At 42.5% G+C, this 24,244-nt stretch overlaps 2 protein-coding genes across 2 annotated transcripts in view; one reads left to right on the top strand and one right to left on the bottom strand.

Moving 5' to 3' along the window:
- Positions 1-24,244, bottom strand: part of LOC106577616 (Kv channel-interacting protein 4) — a 299,837-nt gene that overhangs the window by 248,737 nt on the left and 26,856 nt on the right. The gene's annotated exons all lie outside the window — the stretch shown is intronic.
- Positions 19,206-20,183, top strand: LOC106577617 (ladderlectin). The gene has a single exon (XM_014155834.3). The coding sequence runs from the start codon at positions 19,484-19,486 to the stop codon at positions 20,057-20,059; it is 576 nt and encodes a 191-aa protein (XP_014011309.1). The 5' UTR covers positions 19,206-19,483; the 3' UTR covers positions 20,060-20,183.

Genomic DNA, 24,244 nt, shown 5'->3' with positions numbered 1-24,244 from the left:
AGAAAATGCTTCCTTTTCATGCTCATGTTACAAGAAACTGTTTCCGAGTGCTTGCCTTGCTTCCCAGGGGAATTGGAGGATACGACCCTGACATGTAATCTCATGGTGAGGGACTCTGAATCTGATGGATGGGATAGGCAGAGCCGTGGAGAGCATGGGTGCCCCCTGTGAGGGGGAAAAGCATGCAGTAAAACCTGTAGCATAGAATTTGAATTGGAGCAGCGCTTTCACTCAATTAAGGTGGAAAACCTGGAGTGGTTGTGTTTTTTTGTTCTGTGATTCTTCATTTAATTCGTAATTATAAAGCCAACTTAAATGAAGTGGATTCTTTGTGTGTTTTCATGTGGCATTTAAGGAATTTCATGGATCTTCGAGCCAACTGAGCATAACAAGTGAGTCAATATCCCAGCGTTCTCCAAAACTATGACGGTATTCCATACGAATGACTTTTTTGAGCACACGCATTGTTGAGGCTGAAAAACTGAACAATTTGCGAGTGCTTAAGCTCACTCGAGTGCCATCTCATCAGATGAATACTAATTAGCTTCATTTCACGACTGGCCCCTAATGACAGTGATATGCCACAATCTATCCATATTTATGCCAGCATTATTTTATTATTCAAGTGCAGCCAAACTTCATCAGAAAACAGACAGTTTATCGCATCAAGTGTGTCTGGGAACAAAACAATCAACAGACTGCATGACAATGAGGATACTTGCCAACTCTAGCAAATATCTACTCAGCCTAGAGTGACATTAGCATGTACGCTAATTGCCTAGAGAGAGATTTAAGTGTAGAAAATTGGTAGTATTGCAACATGAAGCATGCTACTAACAACCTATTAGCCAGCTTGGCTAGTTGTCTAATCTTATGCAAATCCATAGAGCGACAATAAAAGGCCTAAGCTGCTATATATTCAAACTGATGTTCCAACTGAAAGATATTCAAGATCGAATAATCGTACAATTATCACACATAAAATTGCCAATTTGACCTGAATATTAGAACCCTGCTGCTAACACAGGTAATGTGTTGGCCATGGCCGAGATCAAGCGAGCGATAGCAAGTAAATGGTGCTACACATTCAACAGTAGCTGTTAATGACAAGTTATTTTGCCTGCAAAACCTATGGATACACGTGGCGTCCAATGTCATCTTAGACACATACGCCTGCAATATGACACTTTGAAACATCTGAGGATGATCAAATCAAACAGTACTTCTAGAGGTAAAGACAAATTGTGGTTAAAGCAGAGATCATGATACATATTATAGAAATCCAACACGTTTCAAGAGCCTAACCCTGCCTTACTATGTAAATTACGTTTGGAAATATCATATAGGAGATGGCCTATAGGCTTCATAATTATACAATAGGTAATAAAGTACAGTATAACCGATACCATTCCCTTGCACTTGTAGGGGAATGCTTATATTTGTGGGTTGTTTCCATCTTCAGGTGACAAGCATGAGATCTAAGACGTACAATACATGAATCATATTTTTTTCAGGCTAGATCACCAAAATCAAGTTGGCCTATTCCAATTAACAATTTTTCCCCCAAAAATATCAAATACATGAGCAGCTAATAGAGAGGATCAATAAGGAAAGCACAGAACCTCATTAACTCTGAATTCTAAGAGCAATTAAAAACAGTAAATCTGTTTGCATTGCGCACTATAAACTGAAGATATCCACATTATTAGTTTGTATTAATTCACTTACAAATGGTATTGCATACAGGACAAAAACACTGGTAATGATACATATCTTGTGCTCTTGCCCCCTCTATCGTCCAAATGTAATATTAGGCTTGCTTATGCATAGTTGAGTCGTCCTGTTTTGTGGACATCACTGAAGCACAGAGGATTCTGATACAATTGTCAAAATAATACTTTAATAAAATATCAGTCAACTACATATCTCAAAACTAGATAGGCCTATATGGACAAAAGGCTTGCCATTCAATTAAATCCAATAACCCAAAACCAACACATTTGACAAATTCAAAGTAGCCTAAATCACAGTATACAACCCATCATGGTTGGCGGCCCTCTCAAAGCTATATTGACTAGCCCTATATTGACTAGCCCTCTAGCTCTGACTCAGGGCATGCGTATTTATTTATGCCCGATTTAGCAAGCTTGCTCATTTGCCAGCAACTGCTCCTTGGTCCTGACGGGCCTTTTGGCACCTGGCAGGGCTGTAGTGTGATTATCTACGTAATGAAGAAGCAGTCTGTTCTCAGACTGGGGTAATACGCTTTGAGACAAAAATGCAGGAGGAAAGAGGGATGGAGAGAACAAACAAACGCTCTGTCTTGGTGGGGCGAGACACCTGACAGGAACACCTGACGCTGGCATGGCTTCAGCTGGGTGCCGTAGCTCACTGATTACAAGGTAGAGGGCTCCATAACAACCGAAGGCAGACAAACACACACATTTATATTCAAAAGACAGACCGACACTAACAACTCCATTGGAGGTGTTACAATGGGATCCTAATGATGGAGTCATCTACAAACTGCACCTGCCACACTGAGGCAAACTATCTGAAGAAAAAAAAATGCAGATGAAGAGAACAGTGATATGGCATGCATACATAAGTGGCACAAGGTCAGCAGGCAGCTGGAAATACGATGAAGGGTAAATAAAAGTGTTGTTTTCCTCAGTCCTAGGGTTACGTGACAGTGACTTCTGTATGCTTGTGTCCTGACTGAAATATAATTTGAATGCAAAATGTCATTCATGAGTGATATAACACGTGTCACTTGCTAAAAGGTTATGCTTTAAGAGGTAACTTGGCAGATGCAGCTGGGCAATTTCACTGTAATAGTGATGCTGAGACTCAGCCTCCCGAGTAGCGCAGCAGTCAAAGGCGCCACTACAGTATTGGTTCGATCCCAGGCTGTATCACAGCCGGCAGTGACAGGAGCTCCATGGGACAGCGCACAATTGGCCCTGGGTCGTCCGCATTAGGGGAGGGTTTGAACGAGGGGGAGGATTTCCTTGTCTCATTGTACTCTAGTGACTCGTGGTGGGCCGGGAGCCAGCACGCTAACTTCTGTCGTCAGTTAGACGGTGTTTCCTCCGACACATTTGTGAGGCTGGCTTCCAGATTAAGCGAGCGGAGTGTCAAGAAGCATGTCGGCTTGGAAAGTCATGTTTCGGAGGACGCATGGCTCTCGACCAACACCTCTCCTGAGTCTGTTGGAGAGTTGCAGAAAAAGGGGGGTAAAATAAATAAATAAATATATATATATATATATATAAATATAACAAGTTTAAATAACCATACAGCTATGAACTCTGTCAAATTTTCAGTGGAAATTGTTAAAAGTAGTCCTTGTGCATAGAGTTGTATGTTTGTTTTTGTTTTTCCACACACACACACACTAAGCTCGCCCTTCAAGCTCGCCCTATCCTTCTGATTCCTGCTTAGAAGCAAAAACTAAAGCAGGAAGTACCAGTGACTCAGATGCTACGCTACAGGATTGTTTTGCTAGCACAGACTGGAATATGTTCTGGGATTCAGCCAATGGCATTGAGGAGTATACCACCTCAGTCACAGGCTTCATCAATAAGTGCATCAACAAGGACGTCCCCACAGTAACCATACGTACATATCCCAACCAGAAGCCATGGATTACAGGCAACATCCGCATTGAGCTAAAGGCTAGAGCTGCTGCTTTCAAGGAGCGGGACACTAATAAGAAATACCTCTATGCCCTCAGACAAACCATCAAACAGATAAAGCTTCAATACAGGACTAAGATTGAATCCTACTACAACGGCTCTGATGCTTGTCAGATGTGGCAGGGCTTGCAAACTTATGGACTACAAAGGGAAACAGCCACGAGCTGCCCAGTGACGCGAGCCTACCTGAGGGGCTAAATGCCTTTTATGCTCGCTTCGATGCAAGTAACACTGAAGCATGCATGAGAGCACCAGCTGTTCCGGACGACTGTGTGATCACGCTCTCAGTAGCTGATGTGAGCAAGACCTTTAAATAGGTCAACATTCACAAGGCCGTGAGGCCAGACAGATTACCAGGACGTGTACTCAAAGCATGCGCGGACCAGCTAGCAAGTGTCTTCACTGACATTTTCAATGTCTCTGAGTCTGCAATACCTACATGTTTCAAGCAGACCACCATAGTCCCTGTGCCCAAGAAAGCGAAGGTAACCTGCCTAAATGACTACGCCCCGTAGCACTCACGTCGGTAGCAATGACGTGCTTTGAATGGCTGGTCATGGCTCACAAATGCCATCATCCCGGATAACCCTAGACCTACTCCAATTCACATACCCTCCCAACAGATTCACAGATGACGCAATCTCAAATCACACTCCACACTGCCCTTTCCCACCTGGACAAAAAAGGAACACGTGAGGATGCTTTTCATTGACAACAGCTCAGCGTTCAACACCACAGTGCCCACAAAGCTCATCACTAAGCTAAGGACCCTGCGACTAAACACCTCACTCTGCAACAGGATCCTGGACTTCCTGATGGGCTACCGCCAGGTGGTAAGGGTAAGGGTAGGCAACAACATCTGCCACACTGATCCTCAACACGGGGGTCCCTCAGGGGTGCATGCTTAGTCCCCTCCTGTACTCCCTGTTCACCCACAACTGCGTGGCCAAGCACGACTCCAACACCATTATTAAATTTGCTGACGACAACCGTGGCAGGCCTGATCACCGACAATGATAAGACAGCCTATAGGGAGGAGGTCAGAGACCTGGCAGTGTTGCGACAGGAAAACAACCTCTCCCTCAACATGAGCAAGACTAAGGAGATGATTGTGGACTACAGGTAAAGAAGGGCCGAACACATCCCCATTAACATCGACGGGGCTGTAGTGGAGCAGGTCGAGAGCTTCAAGTTCCTTGGTGTCCACATCACCAACAAACTATCATGGTCCCCAGATCCTTAAAGAAAGTTGTGTAGAGGGCACAACGCCTTTTCCCCTTCAGGAGACTGAAAAGATTTGGAATGGGTCCCCAGATCCTTAAAAAGATCTACAGCTGCATCATCGAGAGCATCCTGACCGGTTGCATCACCCCCTGGTATGGCAACTGCTCAGCATCTGACCGTAATGCGCCACAGAGGGTAGTGCAAACAGTACCGGAGCGCCAAGTCTAGATCCAAAAGGCTCCTTAACAGTTTCTACCCCCAAGCCATTGGACTGCTGAACAATTAATCAAATGGCCACCCGGAATATTTACATTAACACCCCCCACCCCTTTGTTTTTACACTGCTGCTACTCGCTGTTTATGTATGTATAAATCATCTCAACTAACCTGTACCCCCACACATTGACTCGGCACCAGAACCCCCTGTATATAGCCTCATTGTTATTTTATTGTGTTAACCTCTTAGGGCTAGGGGGCAGTATTTACACGGCCGGATAAAAAACGTACCCGATTTAATCTGGTTACTACTCCTACCCAGTAACTAGAATATGCATATACTTATTAGATATGGATAGAAAACACCCTAAAGTTTCTAAAACTGTTTGAATGGTGTCTGAGTATAACAGAATTCATATGGCAGGCAAAAACCTGAGAGATATCCTTTACAGGAAGTGGCCTGTCAGACCATTTATTGGCTTTCTTTGACATCTCTTTCCAAAACAAAGGATCTCTGCGGTAACGTGACACTTCCCACGGCTCCCATAGGCTCTCAGAGCCCGGGAAAAAGCGGAATGTCGTCATTCCAGCCCCAGGCTGAAACACATTATCGCCTTTGTCAAGTGGCCGATCAGGGGACAGTGGGCTTAGGCGCGTGCACTGGTCGCCCCCGTCTTTCTTTTTTTTCCTCCATTTACCGAAACGCAGATTCCCGGTCGGAATATTATCGCTTTTTTACGAGATAAATTGCATACAAATTGATTTTAAACAGCGGTTGACATGCTTCGAAGTACGGTAATGGAATATTTAGAAATTTGTCACGAAATGCGCCATGCTCGTAACCCTGATTTACCATTTCGGATAGTTTCTTGAACGCACGAACAAAACGCCGCTGTTTTGATATAACGATGGATTATTTGGGACCAAACCAACATTTGTTATTGAAGTAGAAGTCCTGGGGAGTGCATTCTGACGAAGAACATCAAAGGTAATCAAACTTTTGTAATAGTAAATCTGATTTTGGTGAAGGCTAAACTTGCTGGGTGTCTAAATAGCTAGCCCGTGATGGCTGGGCTATGTACTTAGAATATTGCAAAATGTGCTTTCACCAAAAAGCTATTTTAAAAATCGGACATATCGAGTGCATAGAGGAGGTCTGTATCTATAATTCTTAAAATAATTATGCTTTTTGTGAACGTTTATCGTGAGTAATTTAGTAAATTGTTAGTAAATTCCCCGGAAGTTTGCGGGGGGTATGCTAGTTCTGAACGTCACATGCTAATGTAAAAAGCTGGTTTTTGATATAAATATGAACTTGATTGAACAAAACATGCATGTTTTGTTCAAACATAATGTTCTAGGGTTGTCATCTGATGAAGATCAAAGGTTAGTGCTGCATTTAGCTGTGGTTTGGGTTTATGTGACATTATATGCTAGCTTGAAAAATGGGTGTCTGATTATTTCTGGCTGGGTACTCTGCTGACAATCTAATGTTTTGCTTTCGTTGTAAAGCCTTTTTGAAATCGGACAGTGTGGTTAGATAAAGGAGAGTCTTGTCTTTAAAATGGTGTAAAATAGTCATATGTTTGAGAAATTGAAGTAATAGCATTTCTAAGGTATTTGAATATCGCGCCACGGGATTAGACTGGCTGTTTTGTAAGTGGGACGATTTGGTGCCACCTAACCTAGAGAGGTTAACTTTTAATAAAATCGTTTTTATTTTTCCACTTCATTTAGTTAATATTTTCAGAACTCTTTCTTAAAACTGCATTGTTGATTAAGGGCTTGTAAGTAAGCATTTCACGGTAAGGTCTACACCTATTCAGCGCATGTGACATACAATTTGATTTAATTTGTTTAACTTTGAAAAAGAAAAATCTGTGGTTTTTGCTTGACATACATTAGAGTGAAGAATGAGTCTCAGCATCACTCTTATTGTGGAATTGCCCTGCTGTAATGCATCAATGTGTCATTAGACAAAGAGGTTCCTCACCAGCAGGGACGACCGAACCAGAATTCTAAATTAGGACTGCACATGGAACAACATTTTTCCTCCAGGCCACAGTAGCCCAGCCTCAGATGCCATTTCAATGCAAAACAAAAACCATATAATTGAGTTTTATACCAATGTACCTCTAGGTAACAAAAAAACCCAGATGCGCCGAACCCATGCCATGCAAATCTAAGAAAAAGGGAAATCTCTGAATAATCCAAACTGAAAGACAAAGCCTTTTAGGACAAATTGATCTCAGTTAGCGAGCCAAGATGATTTCATTACTTTTTCCATCCAATGGTTAAATCTACATGATAATTCCCACTGGTCCTGCTTGTTCTCTTTTGAGGATATTTGCTTGGAAGACTAAGACTAAATATACCTATGCCAACAGAAAATTCTATTTGTGCGGATAATGTCCAAGCCACATTTCCATACAAGGCTGTATTGTATATTGACAGAATATAGAAATACCAAATGTTTACTTAAGGCCAGTTTTCTGGACATACATTAAGCCTGGTCCAAAAAGTTATTTAATTGAAAAGTCTCCATTGAGAATGCTTTTTTTTACAGTAGTCCAAGACCAGGCTTAATTTGTGTCCGGAATACCGACTCGGAAGATATATACTTAGACCACAGGAAATGCGTAACTCATTGGCAGTAAAGCAAGTAAATCTGATACACAGCCCCTAACCAAAAGGCACCTAACTGTTTCTCTACCATCTATCAGTTTATGGCCAATGTCTTCTGATCCAATTGGAGGGAGCTCTTCTATAGCAATGCTATTCCATAACGCCGAATGACCAATGTACATATACAGCCCACTGAGTAATCAATAACACTGCCGTTACACTGAAAATACATTTATCTACTGCTGTCAGCTTCAGCATATGGTGCGATGAGCGCCGATCATTTTTCATTCTGACTGGACCATAAATTGTGCCGTTCCTACAAAGGTGAGGACAGGGCTGATCGATATCACATTAGTGTTTTAATAGTCTTGGAAGCATGAGCTGTTTTTTGCCCCACATACAGCGAGATGTTCACTGATTCATATCAGGCCAAGGTAAAGCATATTTCTGGGACTTTGATTGATTACAAATTAACAGACAGACCAAATCATTAGACAAAGATTTGCCCAAAATATCAGGGAAGAAATAACATTTTGAAATAAATACTAATTTTTAAACTCACCGGTGCATCTTGATCATTTAAAAAAAATAAAAAATAAAAAAAATAAAAAAAATAATTAGGAACCAGCTCTTTGCTGCACATCAATTTTTAAATGTGGGAAAATGACTGGGCCATCCATGGGTATATATTGTCGGCTGTCATCAAACCGCAAAGTGCAACACCATACGCTCACGACACAGCTGGAGTCCCTTGAGTACTAGTGACGCTACCACCAAATCAAAAGACATTCTGAAAAAAGGTAAGCTTTATGTTGACTTTGGAATCATCCTGCTAGTAAGTGTTACTCATGCTTCACAATGCAACATGCAACAATTTCATTGATTTTACTGAGTAACAGTTCATGAGGAAATCAGATTTAAAAAAAAAAATTCATTAGGCCCTAATCTATGGATTTCACATGACTGGGAATACAGATACGCATCTGTTGGTCACAGATAAATGAAAAACTAAATAAATAAAAAAAAATGGGCCTCACAATGGGCCTCAGGATCTCGTCATGGTATTTTTGTGCATTCAAATTGCCATTGACAAAATGCAATTGTGTTTGTCGTCCGTAGTTTATGCCTGCCCATACCATAATCCCACTGCCACCATGTGGCACTCTGTTCACAACGTTGACATCAGCAAACTGCTCGCCCACACTTCGCCATGCACGTGGTCTACGGTTGTGAGGCCGGTTGGATGTACTGCCAAATTCTCCAAAATGACATTGAGACGGCTTATGGTAGAGAAAATTAAATTCTCTGGCAGCAGTTCTGGTGGACATTCCTACAGTCAGCATGCCAATTGCAAGCTCCATCAAAATGTCAGACATCTGTAGTAGTGTTTAGTGACAAAACTGCACATTTTAAAGTGGCCTTTTAAAGACCCCAACACAAGGTGGACCTGTGTAATGCTCTGCGGTTTAAATCAGCTTCTTGATATGCCACAGGGATGTAAACACACTTGTGCCCAAAACTTGAGAGAAATAAGCTTTTGCGTATGGAACATTTCTGGGATCTTTAATTTCAGCTCATGAAACCAATACTTTACATGTTGCATTTATATTTTTGTTCAGTTTAATTGGTCCCGACAGGAACTAATTTTAGCGTTTCACCATATTCACATTTCACAAATGACACATTAGTCAGAGTACATGGATATATTTAAACAAATACCTTTTACCGTGCAGTGAAGCGTTCAAGAATATGACAAGGATTGAAATTGATTAGTTTATTTACAAGAAAAGAAATTGGTGTTGAGGGCGAGAGAAAAAAAGCATTGAGATAAGGTCTTGCACAGGTGTCCTGACAAACCACACGTATCTGACATTGCATCACTTCACCACAATGACATGCAACAGCAGTTCAAGACCCAGCGCTTGTGTATACAAATCAACATCCTGCCCTGATCTGATAACATGTTCTCTGACACTACTACAAAGTTGGTCATTGTATCCAATACACTATACAGCAAACCACCGATCATTTCAATCCTGAGTCTTCAGGTCTCAGGGCAACGTGACATCACTTTAACAACCATTGTTAGCATAGCTAACGGCTAAGCTACATTATCAACCCACTCAAGTGGAGTTCCCTGTACCAGGCGATGATGCATTGGACCAGGCAGCAGTTGAGCAGCACCTTCTTGGAGATGCTGTGTTCCCTGCGGAAGTTCTGCAGTTCCTCCCGCCACTGGGTCCGACATGCTAGTCATTCACTGCTGTGGAACACGTACAGCACGCCGTTATGTGGTACGGTCGTTCCTCGTCCTACTAAACCATGTTAAAGTGGATTGGTTCTTGTTTGTTACGTCAAATTTGAGCCTTTATTTAACTAGGCAAGTCAGTTAAGGACAAACAGTTATTTACAATGACGGCCAAACCCTAACAATTGTGCGCTGCCCTATGTGACTCCCAATCACAGCCGATTTTGATTCAGCCTGGAATCGAACCAGGGTTTATAGTGACGCCTCTAGCACTGAAATGCAGTGCCTTAGACCGCAGCGCCACTCGGGAGCCCAAAATGTGCGGTTATGAGGACAGTCACAGCTTGACACTAGAACATGGTTTATGAAGACATTGTTCAGCCTCTGAGGAAATGCAACACTAAGCAAGGTCTTTGTTATCCTCAACATGGTGACACTGACACAAACTGCTTGTCAAACTGAATAGAACGCACCTTTCCTATACTCCTATAAACAGAAAGACTAAAACGGCAGCAAGTTGCTCTTGCTACAATCGGTATAATTTAACAGGGAGTCACAGCACGGGATAAGATTTTGCTAAATACTATTTATCGGAAACAATTCATTTGTTGTGAGAAACCACATTAGCAAAGCACTTGCTTACCCTCTCCTGATAATCTTACTGGAGTACAAAACACAAGATTGCATGCTTCTAAATTAGAAAAAAATGGCATCCTGCTTAGCGACATACTATGGTTTCAGTCCCCTGAGAGTCCCCTTTCAGGAGCTGAAGTTTGAGACAACACATCTATAACCATTTCCACTTGCTTGGAAATACTTTTTAAAATGTATTTTATTAGGCAAGGCAGTTAAGAACAAATTCTTACAATCTATAATGACGGCCTAGGAGCAGTGGGTTAACTCCCTTGTTCAGGGCCAGAACGACAGATTTTTACCTTGTCAGCTCGGGGATTGGATCCAGCAACCTTTCAGTTACTGGCCCAACGCTCTAACCACTAGGCTACCTGCCACCACATACATATGCCATTGTTAATTTATGTAGTTGCAGAAAGGTTTATACCAGACAGAGGCTATTTGCTATAATTTGTCTTTTCAGGCACTGCCTTACCTTGTAGGCTGAGTCACGATGTGTGATCTCTCTCTCGACTCAGAGCAAGCCGCAGGTTTCACAAGTGCTTTCCCTTCTCTGAGCCAATCAACAGTGTGTGAAAGGGGGCGGGAGGAGGGGAACAAAGGAGCAAGCAGATCTTGTGTGAGTGTGATCATGTGTGACTTTCCCCTGACCAGGCTTATCAGCCACCTCTGTTTCAGTGCCGAGGGCACTGTGTGTGTGTGTGTGTGTGTGTGTCTTCATATAGACAACACACACAAAAGCACAGAAACCCACCTGCTGATTACGTGCTAGAATTAGAACTATCCAGACCCCCCCCAAGACACTCTCTCTGTCATCAAGCCAACAACTGGCAAGATGTGGCCAAACAAGATAGTAAACTTAACACATTTGAAATGGCTACAAAAAGTTGAACAGATCAAGTACCAAAATTGTTTTCAGAAATGTGATAAAAGCAGAGGCCAGATGCTCAATTAAATGTCACTGACACAGTACAACCTTGCACTTTCTAACAAAGATGTTATCAAATCTGAACAATACTTCATATTACAGACATGAATTTGTAATTATCCGTTTGGAATAGGCCTATGTAAAATGTGGCTAATTCCTGTCCTCTTATGCAAGTTATGGTATAATTTATAAGCCCCATAAACATACCTCAGATGGAATGGTTTTTCTACATCTAAATGCACAGCGTTAATTACTGAGCAGCAGTGATAGATGGGTAGCTTGACTGGGGATTGCGAGACTAGCTTTTAATTACTTCTCATGATATCTATAAAGCAGATAATGTAGCTATAAAGACAGACAAAGTCTGACTAAACAGAACAGGAAATACCTCCACTTCATCCCAGCAGGACAACGCAAACACACCATACCCGGACCAAGTATTCTGATTGGTCTCCAAGAGATGGATTAATAGGTAGTCAAAATAAACATTTTCTATATAAGAGAACAGGTCCCACACTTAACCTGAAAGTGACAAACAAGGTGGCACAGTTTGTCCTCTCAAAGCTGAATTTAATTGGATTGTATACAGAGCCCTGAGGGATGCCAAAACACCCATGGGGGTTATTGGTCGTGTGTAATGACACGCTCTGGGTGGAACTGGTGGTTCTGCTATGCTTGATTGAGTTACACCCCCGAGACAGTCAAACTTGTAGAGCAGAATGAAATGAGGAAGGAAAAGTGTGTTCGAGCCAAAGACAAACTGTTTGGCCACTACAGAAAAGGTCTTCAAAAGCAAAGCATTGAATTAACCTGTTTAGAACACAATTATTTAATGAATACTAGAAAAAAATGTTCTATACAGGATTATTCAATAATGTTTATGATTTAGCCTCACTGAAAACCAAAATGTATTGCCTAATTCCTACTTTCCCTGCTGTGTGGGCGCTAAGCCTGCCGTGTGTTATGTTGGTTTGGGTGAAATACAGCAGAGTTTGTTGATGGATGGCTGAGAGATGCAACCTCATTGTTCCTTGATTACATATGCATATTGATCTCCAGTCAGAAGGGAATGCCTTAACGCATTCACAAAATCAATAGGCCTATAGGCTGTGCTTTACTTCACTTTGTCTCGTGTTACAATGGATGACTATGATTGGCTGCCAATACTGCCTAAACAAGTAATTGCGTCACTCACACTATTTCACAAGATAGTTAACCAAATTCAATGATCTGAGATGTCATGGGCTGACACCATATCCAAACTAAATATTCAACATATTAAATGAATAATATTAGGAAATCCAGCCAAGTCCCACTTACAAATAACCCCTTAACCCTGCAGTGAGGGTACGTTAAAAAGTATATGAACATACCACAATCCCACACTTAATGATGATGGAACACACACTATGTTCATCTACATCTACGCCCCAGCTCTGAATCTGCATAAAGCCATGTGAGGATAATGCTAGAACCTATTAGGGAGGCCATTACTGAGCGCTAAGTAGGTTGCTATTCAAACAGCATAGGCTTGATGACATCAGACCAGGACTTGGCTCAGGTGCTCATAACGCCATGACCCATATCACTTTATATGAACACTTCCTAGGTTTGTGACGCATTATGTGTTAATGGTGCCGGAAGAAATGGCAGCAGCTTTACGGGCGCCCAACCAATTGTACCATTGTGTTTTTTTTCACGTTATATGTAACTTATTTTGTACATAATGTTTCTGCAACCATATCTTACGGCAAAAAAAGAGCTTCTGAATATCAGGACAGCGATAACTCACCTCGGCTTAGACAAAGATATTTTCTTCAACAAGCAGGAAGCACAGGGCATTCTCCAAACACCTGACAGGGCCAACATCCCCGTTATTTGCAAGAGGAGATGCTGGTAGAGGACACAGAGCGGGATGCCTCGTGAGGACCAGCAGGAGGCGAGTGGGAAAGCTGCCGTTACCGTCAATATTACCCGCCAACGTGCAATCATTGGACAATAAATTAGACGAGGTACGATCACGAATATCCTACCAACAAGACATCAAAAACTAATATCTTATGTTTCACGGAATCGTGGCTGAATTACGACACGGATATTGAGCTAGAGGGATATACACTGCACCGGCAAGATAGAACGGAACACTCCGGTAAGACGAGGGGGGGGGTGGTGTGTGGATATTTGTAAACAACAGCTGGTGCACGAAATCTAAGGAAGTCTCTAGATTTTGCTCGCCTGAAGTAGAGTATATTGTGACAAATTGCAGGCCACACTACTTGCCTAGAGTTTTCAGCTTTTCGTCGCTGTTTATTTACCAACAAAGACAGATGCTGGCACTAAGACCGCACTCAGTCAGCTGAAAAGGAAATAAGCAAACAGGAAACAACTCACCCAGAGGTGGTGCTCCTAGTGGCCGGAGACTTTAATGCAGGGAAACTTAAATCAGTTCCACCAAATTTCTATCAACATGTTAAATGTGCAACCAGAGGGGAAAAAAAAGTATAGATCACCTGTACCCCACACAGAGACATGTACAAAGCTCTCCCTCCATTTGGTAAATCCGACCACAACTCTATCCTCCTGATTCCTGCTTACATGCAAAAATTAAAGCAGGAAGCACCAGTGACTCGGTCTATAAAAAGAAAGTGGTCAGATGAAGCAGATGCTAAACTACAGGACTGTTTTGCTATCACAGACTGGAACATGTTCCGGGATTCTTCCGATGGCATTGAGGACCACATCAGTCACTGGCTTCATCAATAAGTGCATCGAGGATGTCGTCCCCGCGGTGGCCGTACGTACATACCCCAACCAGAAGCCATGGATTACAGCAACATTCACACTGAGCTCAAGGGTAGAGCTGCCGCTTTCAAGGTGCGGGACTCTAACCCGGAAGCTTACAAGAAATCCTGCTATGCCCTGCGATGAACCATCAAACAGACAAAGCGTCAATACAGATTGAATCATACTACACCGGCTCCGACGCTCGTCATATGTGGCAGGGCTTGCAAACTATTAGACTACAAAGGGAAGCACAGCCGCGAGCTGCCCAGTGATACAAGCCTACCAGACGAGCTAAATCACTTCTATGCTCGCTTCGAGGCAAGCATGCAATGACGCATGCATGAGAGCATCAGCCGTTCCGGACGACTGTGTGATCACACTCTCCGTAGCCGACGTGAGTAAGACCTTTAACCTGTTATGATAGGGGGCAGTATTTTCACAGCCGGATAAAAAAACGTACCCGATTTAATCAGATTATTACTCCTGCCCAGAAACTAGAATATGCATATAATTATTAGCTTTGGATAGAAAACACTCCAAAGTTTCTAAAACTGTTTGAATGGTGTCTGAGTATAACAGAACTCATTTGGCAGGCCAAAACCTGAGAAGATTCTGTACAGGAAGTACCCTGTCTGACCATTTCTTGGCTTTCTTGATTATCTCTATCCAAAACAGGGGATCTCTGCTGTTACGTGACACTTCCTACGGCTCCCATGGGCTCTCAGAAGGCGGCAAAAAGCTGAATCGTGGCTTTGCAGGCCCTGGCTGAAAAACAGTACCGCGTTTGGATAGTGGCCGGTCAGAGTACTATGAGACTGAGGCTCGTGCACGAGTCGACTCCGTGTTTACTTTCTCTCTTTGAACGAAAACCACCACTCCCGGTCGGAATATTATCGCTTTTTTACGAGAAAAATGGCATAAAAATGTATTTTAAACAGCAGTTGACATGCTTCGAAGTACGGTAATGGAATATTTAGAATTTTTTTTGTCACGAAACGCGTCAGGCGCGTAACCCTTCGTCACCCTTGGATAGTGTCTTGAACGCACGAACAAAACGCCGCTATTTGGATATAACTATGGATTATTTTGAACCAAACCAACATTTGTTATTGAAGTAGCAGTCCTGGGAGTGCATTCTGACGAAGAACACCAAAGGTAATCAAACTTTTCTAATAGTAAATCGGAGTTTGGTCAGGGCTAAACTTGGTGGGTGTCAAAATAGCTAGCCATGATGGCTGGGCTATCTACTCAATATTGCAAAATGTGCTTTCACCGAAAAGCTATTTTAAAATCGGACACCTCGATTGCACAAAGGAGTTCTGTATCTATAATTCTTAAAATAATAATGTATTTTGTCAACGTTTATCATGAGTAATTTAGTAAATTCACCGGAAGTTTGCGGGGGGTATGCTAGTTCTGAACGTCACATGCTAATGTAAAAAGCTGGTTTTTGGATATAAATATGAACTTGATTGAACAAAACATGCATGTATTGTATAACATAATGTCCTAAGATTGTCATCTGATGAAGATCAAAGGTTAGTGCTGCATTTAGCTGTGGTTTGGGTTTATGTGACATTATATGCTAGCTTGAAAAATGGGTGTCTGATTATTTCTGGCTGGGCACTCTGCTGACAATCTAATGTTTTGCTTTCGCTGTAAAGCCTTTTTGAAATCGGACAGTGTGGTTAGATTAACGAGAGTCTTGTCTTTAAAATGGTGTAAAATAGCCATATGTTTGAAAAATGGAAGTTTGGGTTTTTTTGAGGAATTTGTCATTCGCTCCACGCCTATCATTGGATATTGGAGCAGGTGTTCTGCTAGCGGAACGTCTAGATGTAAGAGGTTAAACAGGTCAACATACACAAGGCCGCACGGCCAGACGGATTACCAGGATATGTACTCCAAGCATGAACTGACCAACTGGCAAGTGTCTACCCTCACATTTTCAACCTGTCCCTGATTGAGTCTAATACCAACATGTTTCAAGCAGACCACCATAGTCACTGTGCCCAAGAAAAAAGGCAACCTGCCTAAATGACTACAGACGCGTAGCACTCACGTCCGTAACCATGAAGTGCTTTGAAAGGCTGGTAATGGCTCACAATACCATTATCCCAGAAACCCTAGACCCACCTAATTTGCATACCGCCCAAACAGATAATGCAATCTCTATTGCACTCCACACTGCCCTTTCCCACCTGGACAAAAAGGAACACTTATGTGAGAATGCTATTCATTGACTACAGCTCAGCGTTCAACACCATAGTACCCTCAAAGTTCATCGCTAAGGATTCTGGGACTAAACACCTCCCTCTGCAACTGGATCCAGTTGCAGAGGGAGTACTTTGAGGGTACTATGGTGTTGAACGCTGGACTTCCTGACAGGCCGCCTCCAGGTGGTGAGGGTAGGTAGCAACACATCTGCCATGCTGATCCTCAACACTGGAGCCCCCCAGGGGTGCGTGCTCAGTCCCCTCCTGTACTCCCTGTTCACCCACAACTGCATGGCCAGGCACGACTCCAACACCATCATTACATTTGCAGACGACACAACAGTGGTAGGCCTGATCACCGACAATGACGAGACGGCCTATAGGGAGGAGGTCAGAGACCTGGCCGGGTGGTGCCAGAATAACAACCTATCCCTCAACGTAACCAAGACTAAAGGAGATGATCGTGAACTACAGGAAAAGGAGGACCGAGCACACCCCCATTCTCATCAACAGGGCTGTAGTGGAGCAGGTTGGGAGCTTCAAGTTCCTTGGTGTCCACATCAACAAACTAGAATGGTCCAAACACACCAAGACGATCGTGAAGAGGGCTCAACAAAGCCTATTCCCCCACAGGAAACTAAAAAGACTTGGCATGGGTCCTGAGATCCTCAAAAGGTTCTACAGCTGCAACATCGAGAGCATCCTGACTGGTTGCATCACTGCCTGGTACGGCAATTGCTCGGCCTCCGACCGCAAGGCACTGCAGAGGGTAGTGCGTACGGCACAGTACATCACTGGGGCTAAGCTGCCTGCCATCCAGAACCTCTGCACCAGGGGAAGGCCCTAAAAATTGACAAAGACCCCAGCCACCCCAGTCATAGACTGTTCGGTAGCGGTATCGGAGTGCCAAGTCTAGGACAAAAAGGCTTCTCAACACTTTTTACTCCCAAGCCATAAGACTCCTGAACAGATAATCAAATGGCTACTCGGACTGTTTGCATTGTGTGCCCCCCCCCCCCCCCCAACCGCTCTTTTACGCTGCTGTTACTCTGTTTATCATATATGCATAGTCACTTTAACTATACATTCATGTACATACTACCTCAATTGGCCCAACCAACCAGTGCTCCTGCACATTGGCTAACCGGGCTATCTGCATTGTGTCCCACCACCCAATCTTTTACACTACTGCTACTCTCTGTCCATCATATATGCATAGTCACTTTAACCACATCTACATACTACCTCAATCAGCCTGACTAACCGGTGGCTGTATGTAGCCTCGCTACTTTTATAGCCTTGCTACCGTATATAGCCTCGCTACTGTTATTTTTAACTGTTGTTTTTTTTTTCTTCCCTTACTTACCTATTGCTCACCGAATACCTTTTTTGCACTGTTGGTTGGAGCCTGTAAGCAAGCATTTCACTGTTGTATTCGGCGCAAGTGGCAAATAAACTTTGATTTGATACAGGCCATTACATAGCCACAACCTGTTATAGAAGCTAACATACATTTTAAAGCATGATGGGGATAATACACTATTCATATGTGGTTCATAGAACGTTAGAGTTGTCTCCAAGAAGAGGTACACTTAGAATTTCCTGACCCTCTCCTACTTTCCTAGATAGTAATCCAAACTACTAGAAGCTATGTGCATCCCCTGAACGTGGAGGTGAACTTCACACAGCCGTGACACAATAGCCTACTGAGGAAGAGATTATCATTCTTATCGTCTCACTTAAAAATGTGTCTACTTTCTGTCCCAACAAGTGTGCACAACGGAACTGATCCAATGCATGTTTTATCCACAAATTCTTGGCTTTGATAATCCTTTATCTAGAAATGCCTGTACTGAGTGTGTACGTGCCATCCTGCCCAGTACCACAATGTCATTGTGGTCAGAAGCTTTGTGGTTTCATGACAACAAGTCAGTGGGTAACCACAGCAGGGCCAGACAGCAGAAGCACACTGCATATGACACACACCAGGGCTATAAACTGGTCCTCCATCAAAAACAGCAGAAGGGGCATAGCAAATTGTCTCCTTAATAAAATCCCCTGCGGCATTTAATGTAAAGAGGTTTTGAGCCCTCCAGGCATTGGATTTAGTACACCAACTGAGCTGGCCCTGTCTTTTTACAACAAAAGTCATTAATTTGCCAATAATTGTATATATTGTGCCATTTTAAAACAGAACACTTCACTGTTAGGAGCATCATGAATTGTTCGGCTTTTACTCAGACACTACCACTCACAAGCACAAGAAATTGATACCATGACCTCGTTGACCATATCAAGTAATATGGATATACCATGGGGAAAATCCTAAGACAACACAAAGCCCAGAACAAGGAAGCCAATGTTGAGGTCAAGTTAAAAACAACGGCTATGAAACATAAAACTGCTGTGTGTGAATTCATAATGCAGTCGACTGCCTTTAACTTTGTTAAAAAAACATGGACGGTATCAAGAAACATGCCATGACAAGGAAAGAGAGATGACCATAAAAGACAACTCGGCACGTTCCTTGTTTACAATAAATCCCTGCACTCACGTGGTGGCATTCATCAATAAGGAAACAGATATTTGCCTGTTTTATTGTACTTTGATCAACTACTACAGGAATCACTCGTAAACACTTATATCAGCAACACTAGTTAACCATTGTTAGGAATTCATTTTGTGGCTTGTACTGTATAAAAGGTGCATCTCTTTCTCCAGATGAACAGAACCCTGTAATAGGAGACTAGTGCCATGGCGAAGTTGACCATCCTCCTACTTGTCAGTGCCGTCCTGGAGCTCAGCAACAAAACGCCCTTAATGGAGGCCCAACTTCTTCCTCTTGAGCGTTCACTAGAGGCAAACCCAGAGCTCCCGACTTTTGAAATCTTACAGAAGATTGACGCCGAACATGTTCCTCCTATGGAGGACATGGGTGCCGAGGGAAAGTACTTTGAAAAGAACCCACCTTTCGAGGTGTTTGAGGAAACAGACGCCGGACAGGGTCTTCTCTCTCGAGCCATCAGAGGAGCTTGGTGTAGTGCAGTCCATGTCTCTGGAGGAGGAGCAGGTACAGACAGAAAGCAGTGGCATATGCCCCACAGGATGGTTCAAACATGGACACCGCTGTTTCACATACATCCACACCGAACGGGCATGGGCCGAGTCGGAGCAGTACTGCGTGTTTCAGGGGGCCAACCTGGCATCCATCCACAGCACAGAAGATAACCACTTCATTCATGAGATGATCCACAGACAGACGCACGACTTCCCATGGGCCTGGATCGGCGGACAGGACGCTACCCAGGAGCGCCTTTGGCTGTGGAGTGACGGGTCCAGGTTCTACTACCGCGACTGGAGCAATGTACAGCCTGATAACGCCGGTGGAAATGAGAACTGTTTGCATATAAACTATGGAGAAGAAAAACGCTGGAATGATAATGTCTGCAGGATGAAGTTACCTTCTGTATGTTCCATGAAACTATAAGCTCTGACATCGCCTTAATCAAGATGTCTATTTTGTTTAGTTTTCCCATGTATTTCCATGACTATTAGCGAGTGAGTAAGATTAAATAAATTGCTACTTAACATGATTAACACGAAAAACCACACTCCATTATGTGCATCATCGTTTCTAGTTCTCTGCATTTGCTAGTAACAGCCATCTTGTCAAGACCAAAATAAGGGAAGTTTGATCATGTTTGTCAAATGTAAATATTGGATTAGTTCTGTATATATTCAAAAGGCTACACATGTTATTGTAAGGACACAACCTCTAAACTGGTTTGTAGGGTGACACGATTCTTAGACTATGTATCTGTAAAGAATACAACTTAAAGGAAAAAATGACTTATATCCCAATCATTGAATAGAATTACATGCCAATCAAGAATTTTCATACTATAGTAATAATTATACAGAGATTGTAATTATTTCCCAAATGAGACTTCGGCAGTTTTTATTTTATTTTTTAAATGGGAATTGTCAATTCTTTTTATTTCACCTTTATTTAACCAGGTAGGCAAGTTGAGAACAAGTTCTCATTTACAACTGCGACCTGGCCAAGATAAAGCAGTGTGACACAGACAGAGTTACACATGGAGTAAACAAACAAGCCAATAACACAATAAACAAGTCAATGATACAGTAGAAAAAAGAAAGTCTATATACAGTGTGTGCAAAAGGCATGAGGTAGGCAATAAATAGGCCATAGGAGCAAATAATTACAATTTAGCAGATTAACACTGGAGTGATAAATGAGCATATGAAGATGTGCATGTAGAGATACTGGTGTGCAAAAAGAGCAGAAAAGTAAATAAAATAATATTAGTAAGGGGATCAGGTAGGTAGATAGGCTGGGCAATGTACAGCTGGGCAATGTACAGCTGGGCTATGTACAGCTGGGCTATGTACAGCTGCAGCGATCGGTTAGCTGATGTTTAAAGTTGGTGAGGGAAATAATACTCTAGGAAAGAGCCAACTTCGCATAATTGTAATGAATAGTGAGAGCGGCGTAGTCCATGTTTGCTTGATCTCAGTCTCCCCCCATAGCAGCCTTTTCACCTGACATTAACGGCCTGAGTAGCAAGCCACTTTATAGACACACGAGTCACGACACACACACACACACACACACACACACACACACACACAGGAACCTTAAACCCATCTTTTCTCAGGAGATGTGCCGTGCTCTGACGGGCTGGAATGTCTCCATAAATTATTATTTAGGCATGCGGTGCCTGCTATACGCAGATAACAAGTGGCTCTTTACCAGTCAGCGTGTTCCAAAGACACTGTAGAGATGCACACTTAACAAGCCACCTGGGATTCAGGCCTCTGTCCGTGAAGGGCTGCGTGTCATTGTTGCAAAGGAGCTCAAAACAAAAAGTACTGTATCCTACATACTAGAGGTCACTATTTTTCTCAGGGGCTCCATTTTCTCAGCTCACTAGCAAGAGGCTATTTGGGGTGAGACTTTACACCAACAGTGACAAAATGTACATCAGGAATGAATGAAGGCAGCGTGTGACAGCACTGTTCGGCCCCACCATATGCTAGACTATCTTAAAAATAAATAATTGTTTTGACAGAATTTGCAATCAACAGTGCTGAGCTTAGCTAAAATACAATACCTATTTGGTAGGGGTGTAACATAGGGCTGGTCAAAATAACATATTACGGATTTTTTTTTTTTTTAAAGTGACAGTATTTTATGTCAGAAAAAAGTATGAAGCTAGCCTGGGAAAAAAAATATATATATACATATTATATACACTGATTTTAAATTTGGCAAATTGGCTTAGTTGCGTAGTGAGGAGCCTATAAAACATTGATAGATTAATAAAAAAAAAAATTGCAATTCTGAAATGATTTGAATAAATGACCAAACTATAAAACTAGCTAGCCAGCTATGTGTAACTGTAGCTAGCTACCCGACAGGAGGGCTACCTACAGTTGAAGTCGGAAGTTTACATACACCTTAGTAAAACACATTTAAAACGCAGTTTCACAATACCTGACATTCAATCCTAGTAAAAATTCCCTGTCTTAGGTCAGTTAGGATCACCACTATATTTTAAGAATGTGAAATGTTACAATAATAGCAGAGAGAAAGATTTCAGCTTTTATTTCTTTCATCACATTCCCAGTGGGTCAGAAGTTTACATACACTCAATTAGTATTTGGTAGGATTGCCTTAAACAATTTCAACTTGAGTCAAACGTTTTGGGTAGCTTTCCACAAGCTTCCCACAATAAGTTGGGTGAATTTTGGCCCATTCCTCCTGACAGAGCTGGTGTAACTGAGTCAGGTTTGTAGGCCTCCTTGCTCGCACACGCCTTTTCAGTTCTGCACACAAATTTTCTATAGGATTGAGGTCAGGACTTCGTGATGGCCACTCCAATACCTTGACATCATTGTCCTTAAGCCATTTTGCCACAACTTTGGAAGTATGCTTGGGGTCATTGTTAATTTGGAAGACCCATTTGCAACCAAGCTTTAACTTCCTGACTGATGTCTTGAGATGTTGCTTCAATATATCCACATAATTGTCCTACCTCAAGATGCCATCTATTTTGTGAAGTGCACCAGTCCCTCCTGCCGCAAAGCACCCCCACAACATGATGCTGCCACCCCCATGCTTCACGGTTGGGATGTGGTTCTTCGGCTTGCAAGCCTCCCGTTTTTTCCTCCAAACATGACGATGGCCATTATGGCCAAACAGTTCTATTTTTGTTTCATCAGACAAGAGGACATTTCTCCAAAAAGTACGATCTTTGTTCCCATGTGCAGTTGCAAACCGTAGTCTGGCTTTTTTATGGCGGTTTTGGAGCAGTGGCTTCTTCCTTGCTGAGCGGCCTTTCAGGTTGTGTCGATATAGGACTCGTTTTACTGTGGCTATAGATACTTTTGTACAAATTTCCTCCAGCATCTTCACAAGGTCATTTGCTGATGTTCTGGGAATGATTTACACTTTTCGCACCAAAGTACGTTCATCTCTAAGAGACAGAATGCATCTCCTTCCTGAGCGGTATGACGGCTGTGTGGTCCCATGGTGTTTATACTTGCGTGCTACTGTTTGTACAGATGAACATGGTACCTTCAGCATTTGGAAATCGCTCCCAAGGATGAACCAGACTTGTGGAGGTCTACAATTTCTTTTCTGAGGTCTTGGCTGATTTCTTTAGATTTTCCCATGATGTCAAGCAAAGAGGCACGGAGTTTGAAGATGCCTTGAAATACATCCACAGATACACCTCCAATTGACTCAAATTATGTCAATTAGCCTATCAGAAGCTTCTAAAGCCATGACATCGTTCTCTGGAATTTTCCAAGCTGTTTAAGGCACAGTCAACTTAGTGTATGTAAACCTCTGACCCACTGGAATTGTAATAGTGAATTATAATTGAAATAATCTGTCTAAAGAAATTGTTGGAAAAGTACTTTGTGCATGACACAAGTAAGATGTCCTAACCGACTTGCAAAAACTATAGCTTGTTAACAAGAAATTTGTGGAGTGGTTGAAAAATGAGTTGACTCCAACCTAAGTGTATGTAAACTTCCGAATTCAACTGTATGTTCTGGGTCATTATCTTGATGTAGGATGAACACCTGAAAAACTAGACGTATACCAGAGTATATTGCTTAGAACTGCAAAATGCTGTGGTATCCGTTTTGGTTCAGGGTGCTACTCACTCCGTGCAAGTCGCCTACACTGGATCCAGCAAAGGACCATCATGCTTTCTCCATGTTTGACAGTTGGTGTCACACACTGAGGAACCATCGTTTCGCCTAATCGATGGCGTACAAAAAACTTGTGTTATGAACCGAAGATTTAAAAATCAGTCCATAAGACCTTCCAGTCTTCAGTAGTCCAATGGCGGTGCTTCATGGCTCGGGAGCTTTCCTGAGCCATGAAGCACCGCCATTGGACTACTAAAGACTAGAAGGTCTTATGGACTGATTTTTAAATCTTCGGTTCATAACGCAAGTTTTTTGTACGCCATCGATTAGGCGAAACGACGTGTGACACTCTTATTTTGCCATCTCAGCAATGGCTTGCTTACTGCCACTCGACCTGTCAAACCTGCAGCTCGAAGTCTTCTCTTCACAGTCGAAACTGAGACTTGCTTACTTCTACCAGTGTTAAGCGGTGCTTCAAGCTGCTGTC

The sequence above is a fragment of the Salmo salar genome, chromosome 18 (genome assembly GCF_965601325.2).
Source record: "Salmo salar chromosome 18, fSalSal1, whole genome shotgun sequence".
NCBI classification, from domain to species: Eukaryota; Metazoa; Chordata; class Actinopteri; order Salmoniformes; family Salmonidae; genus Salmo; species Salmo salar.
Note: the sequence above shows the minus strand (reverse complement) of the source record. Positions and strands in the feature narration are given on the sequence as shown.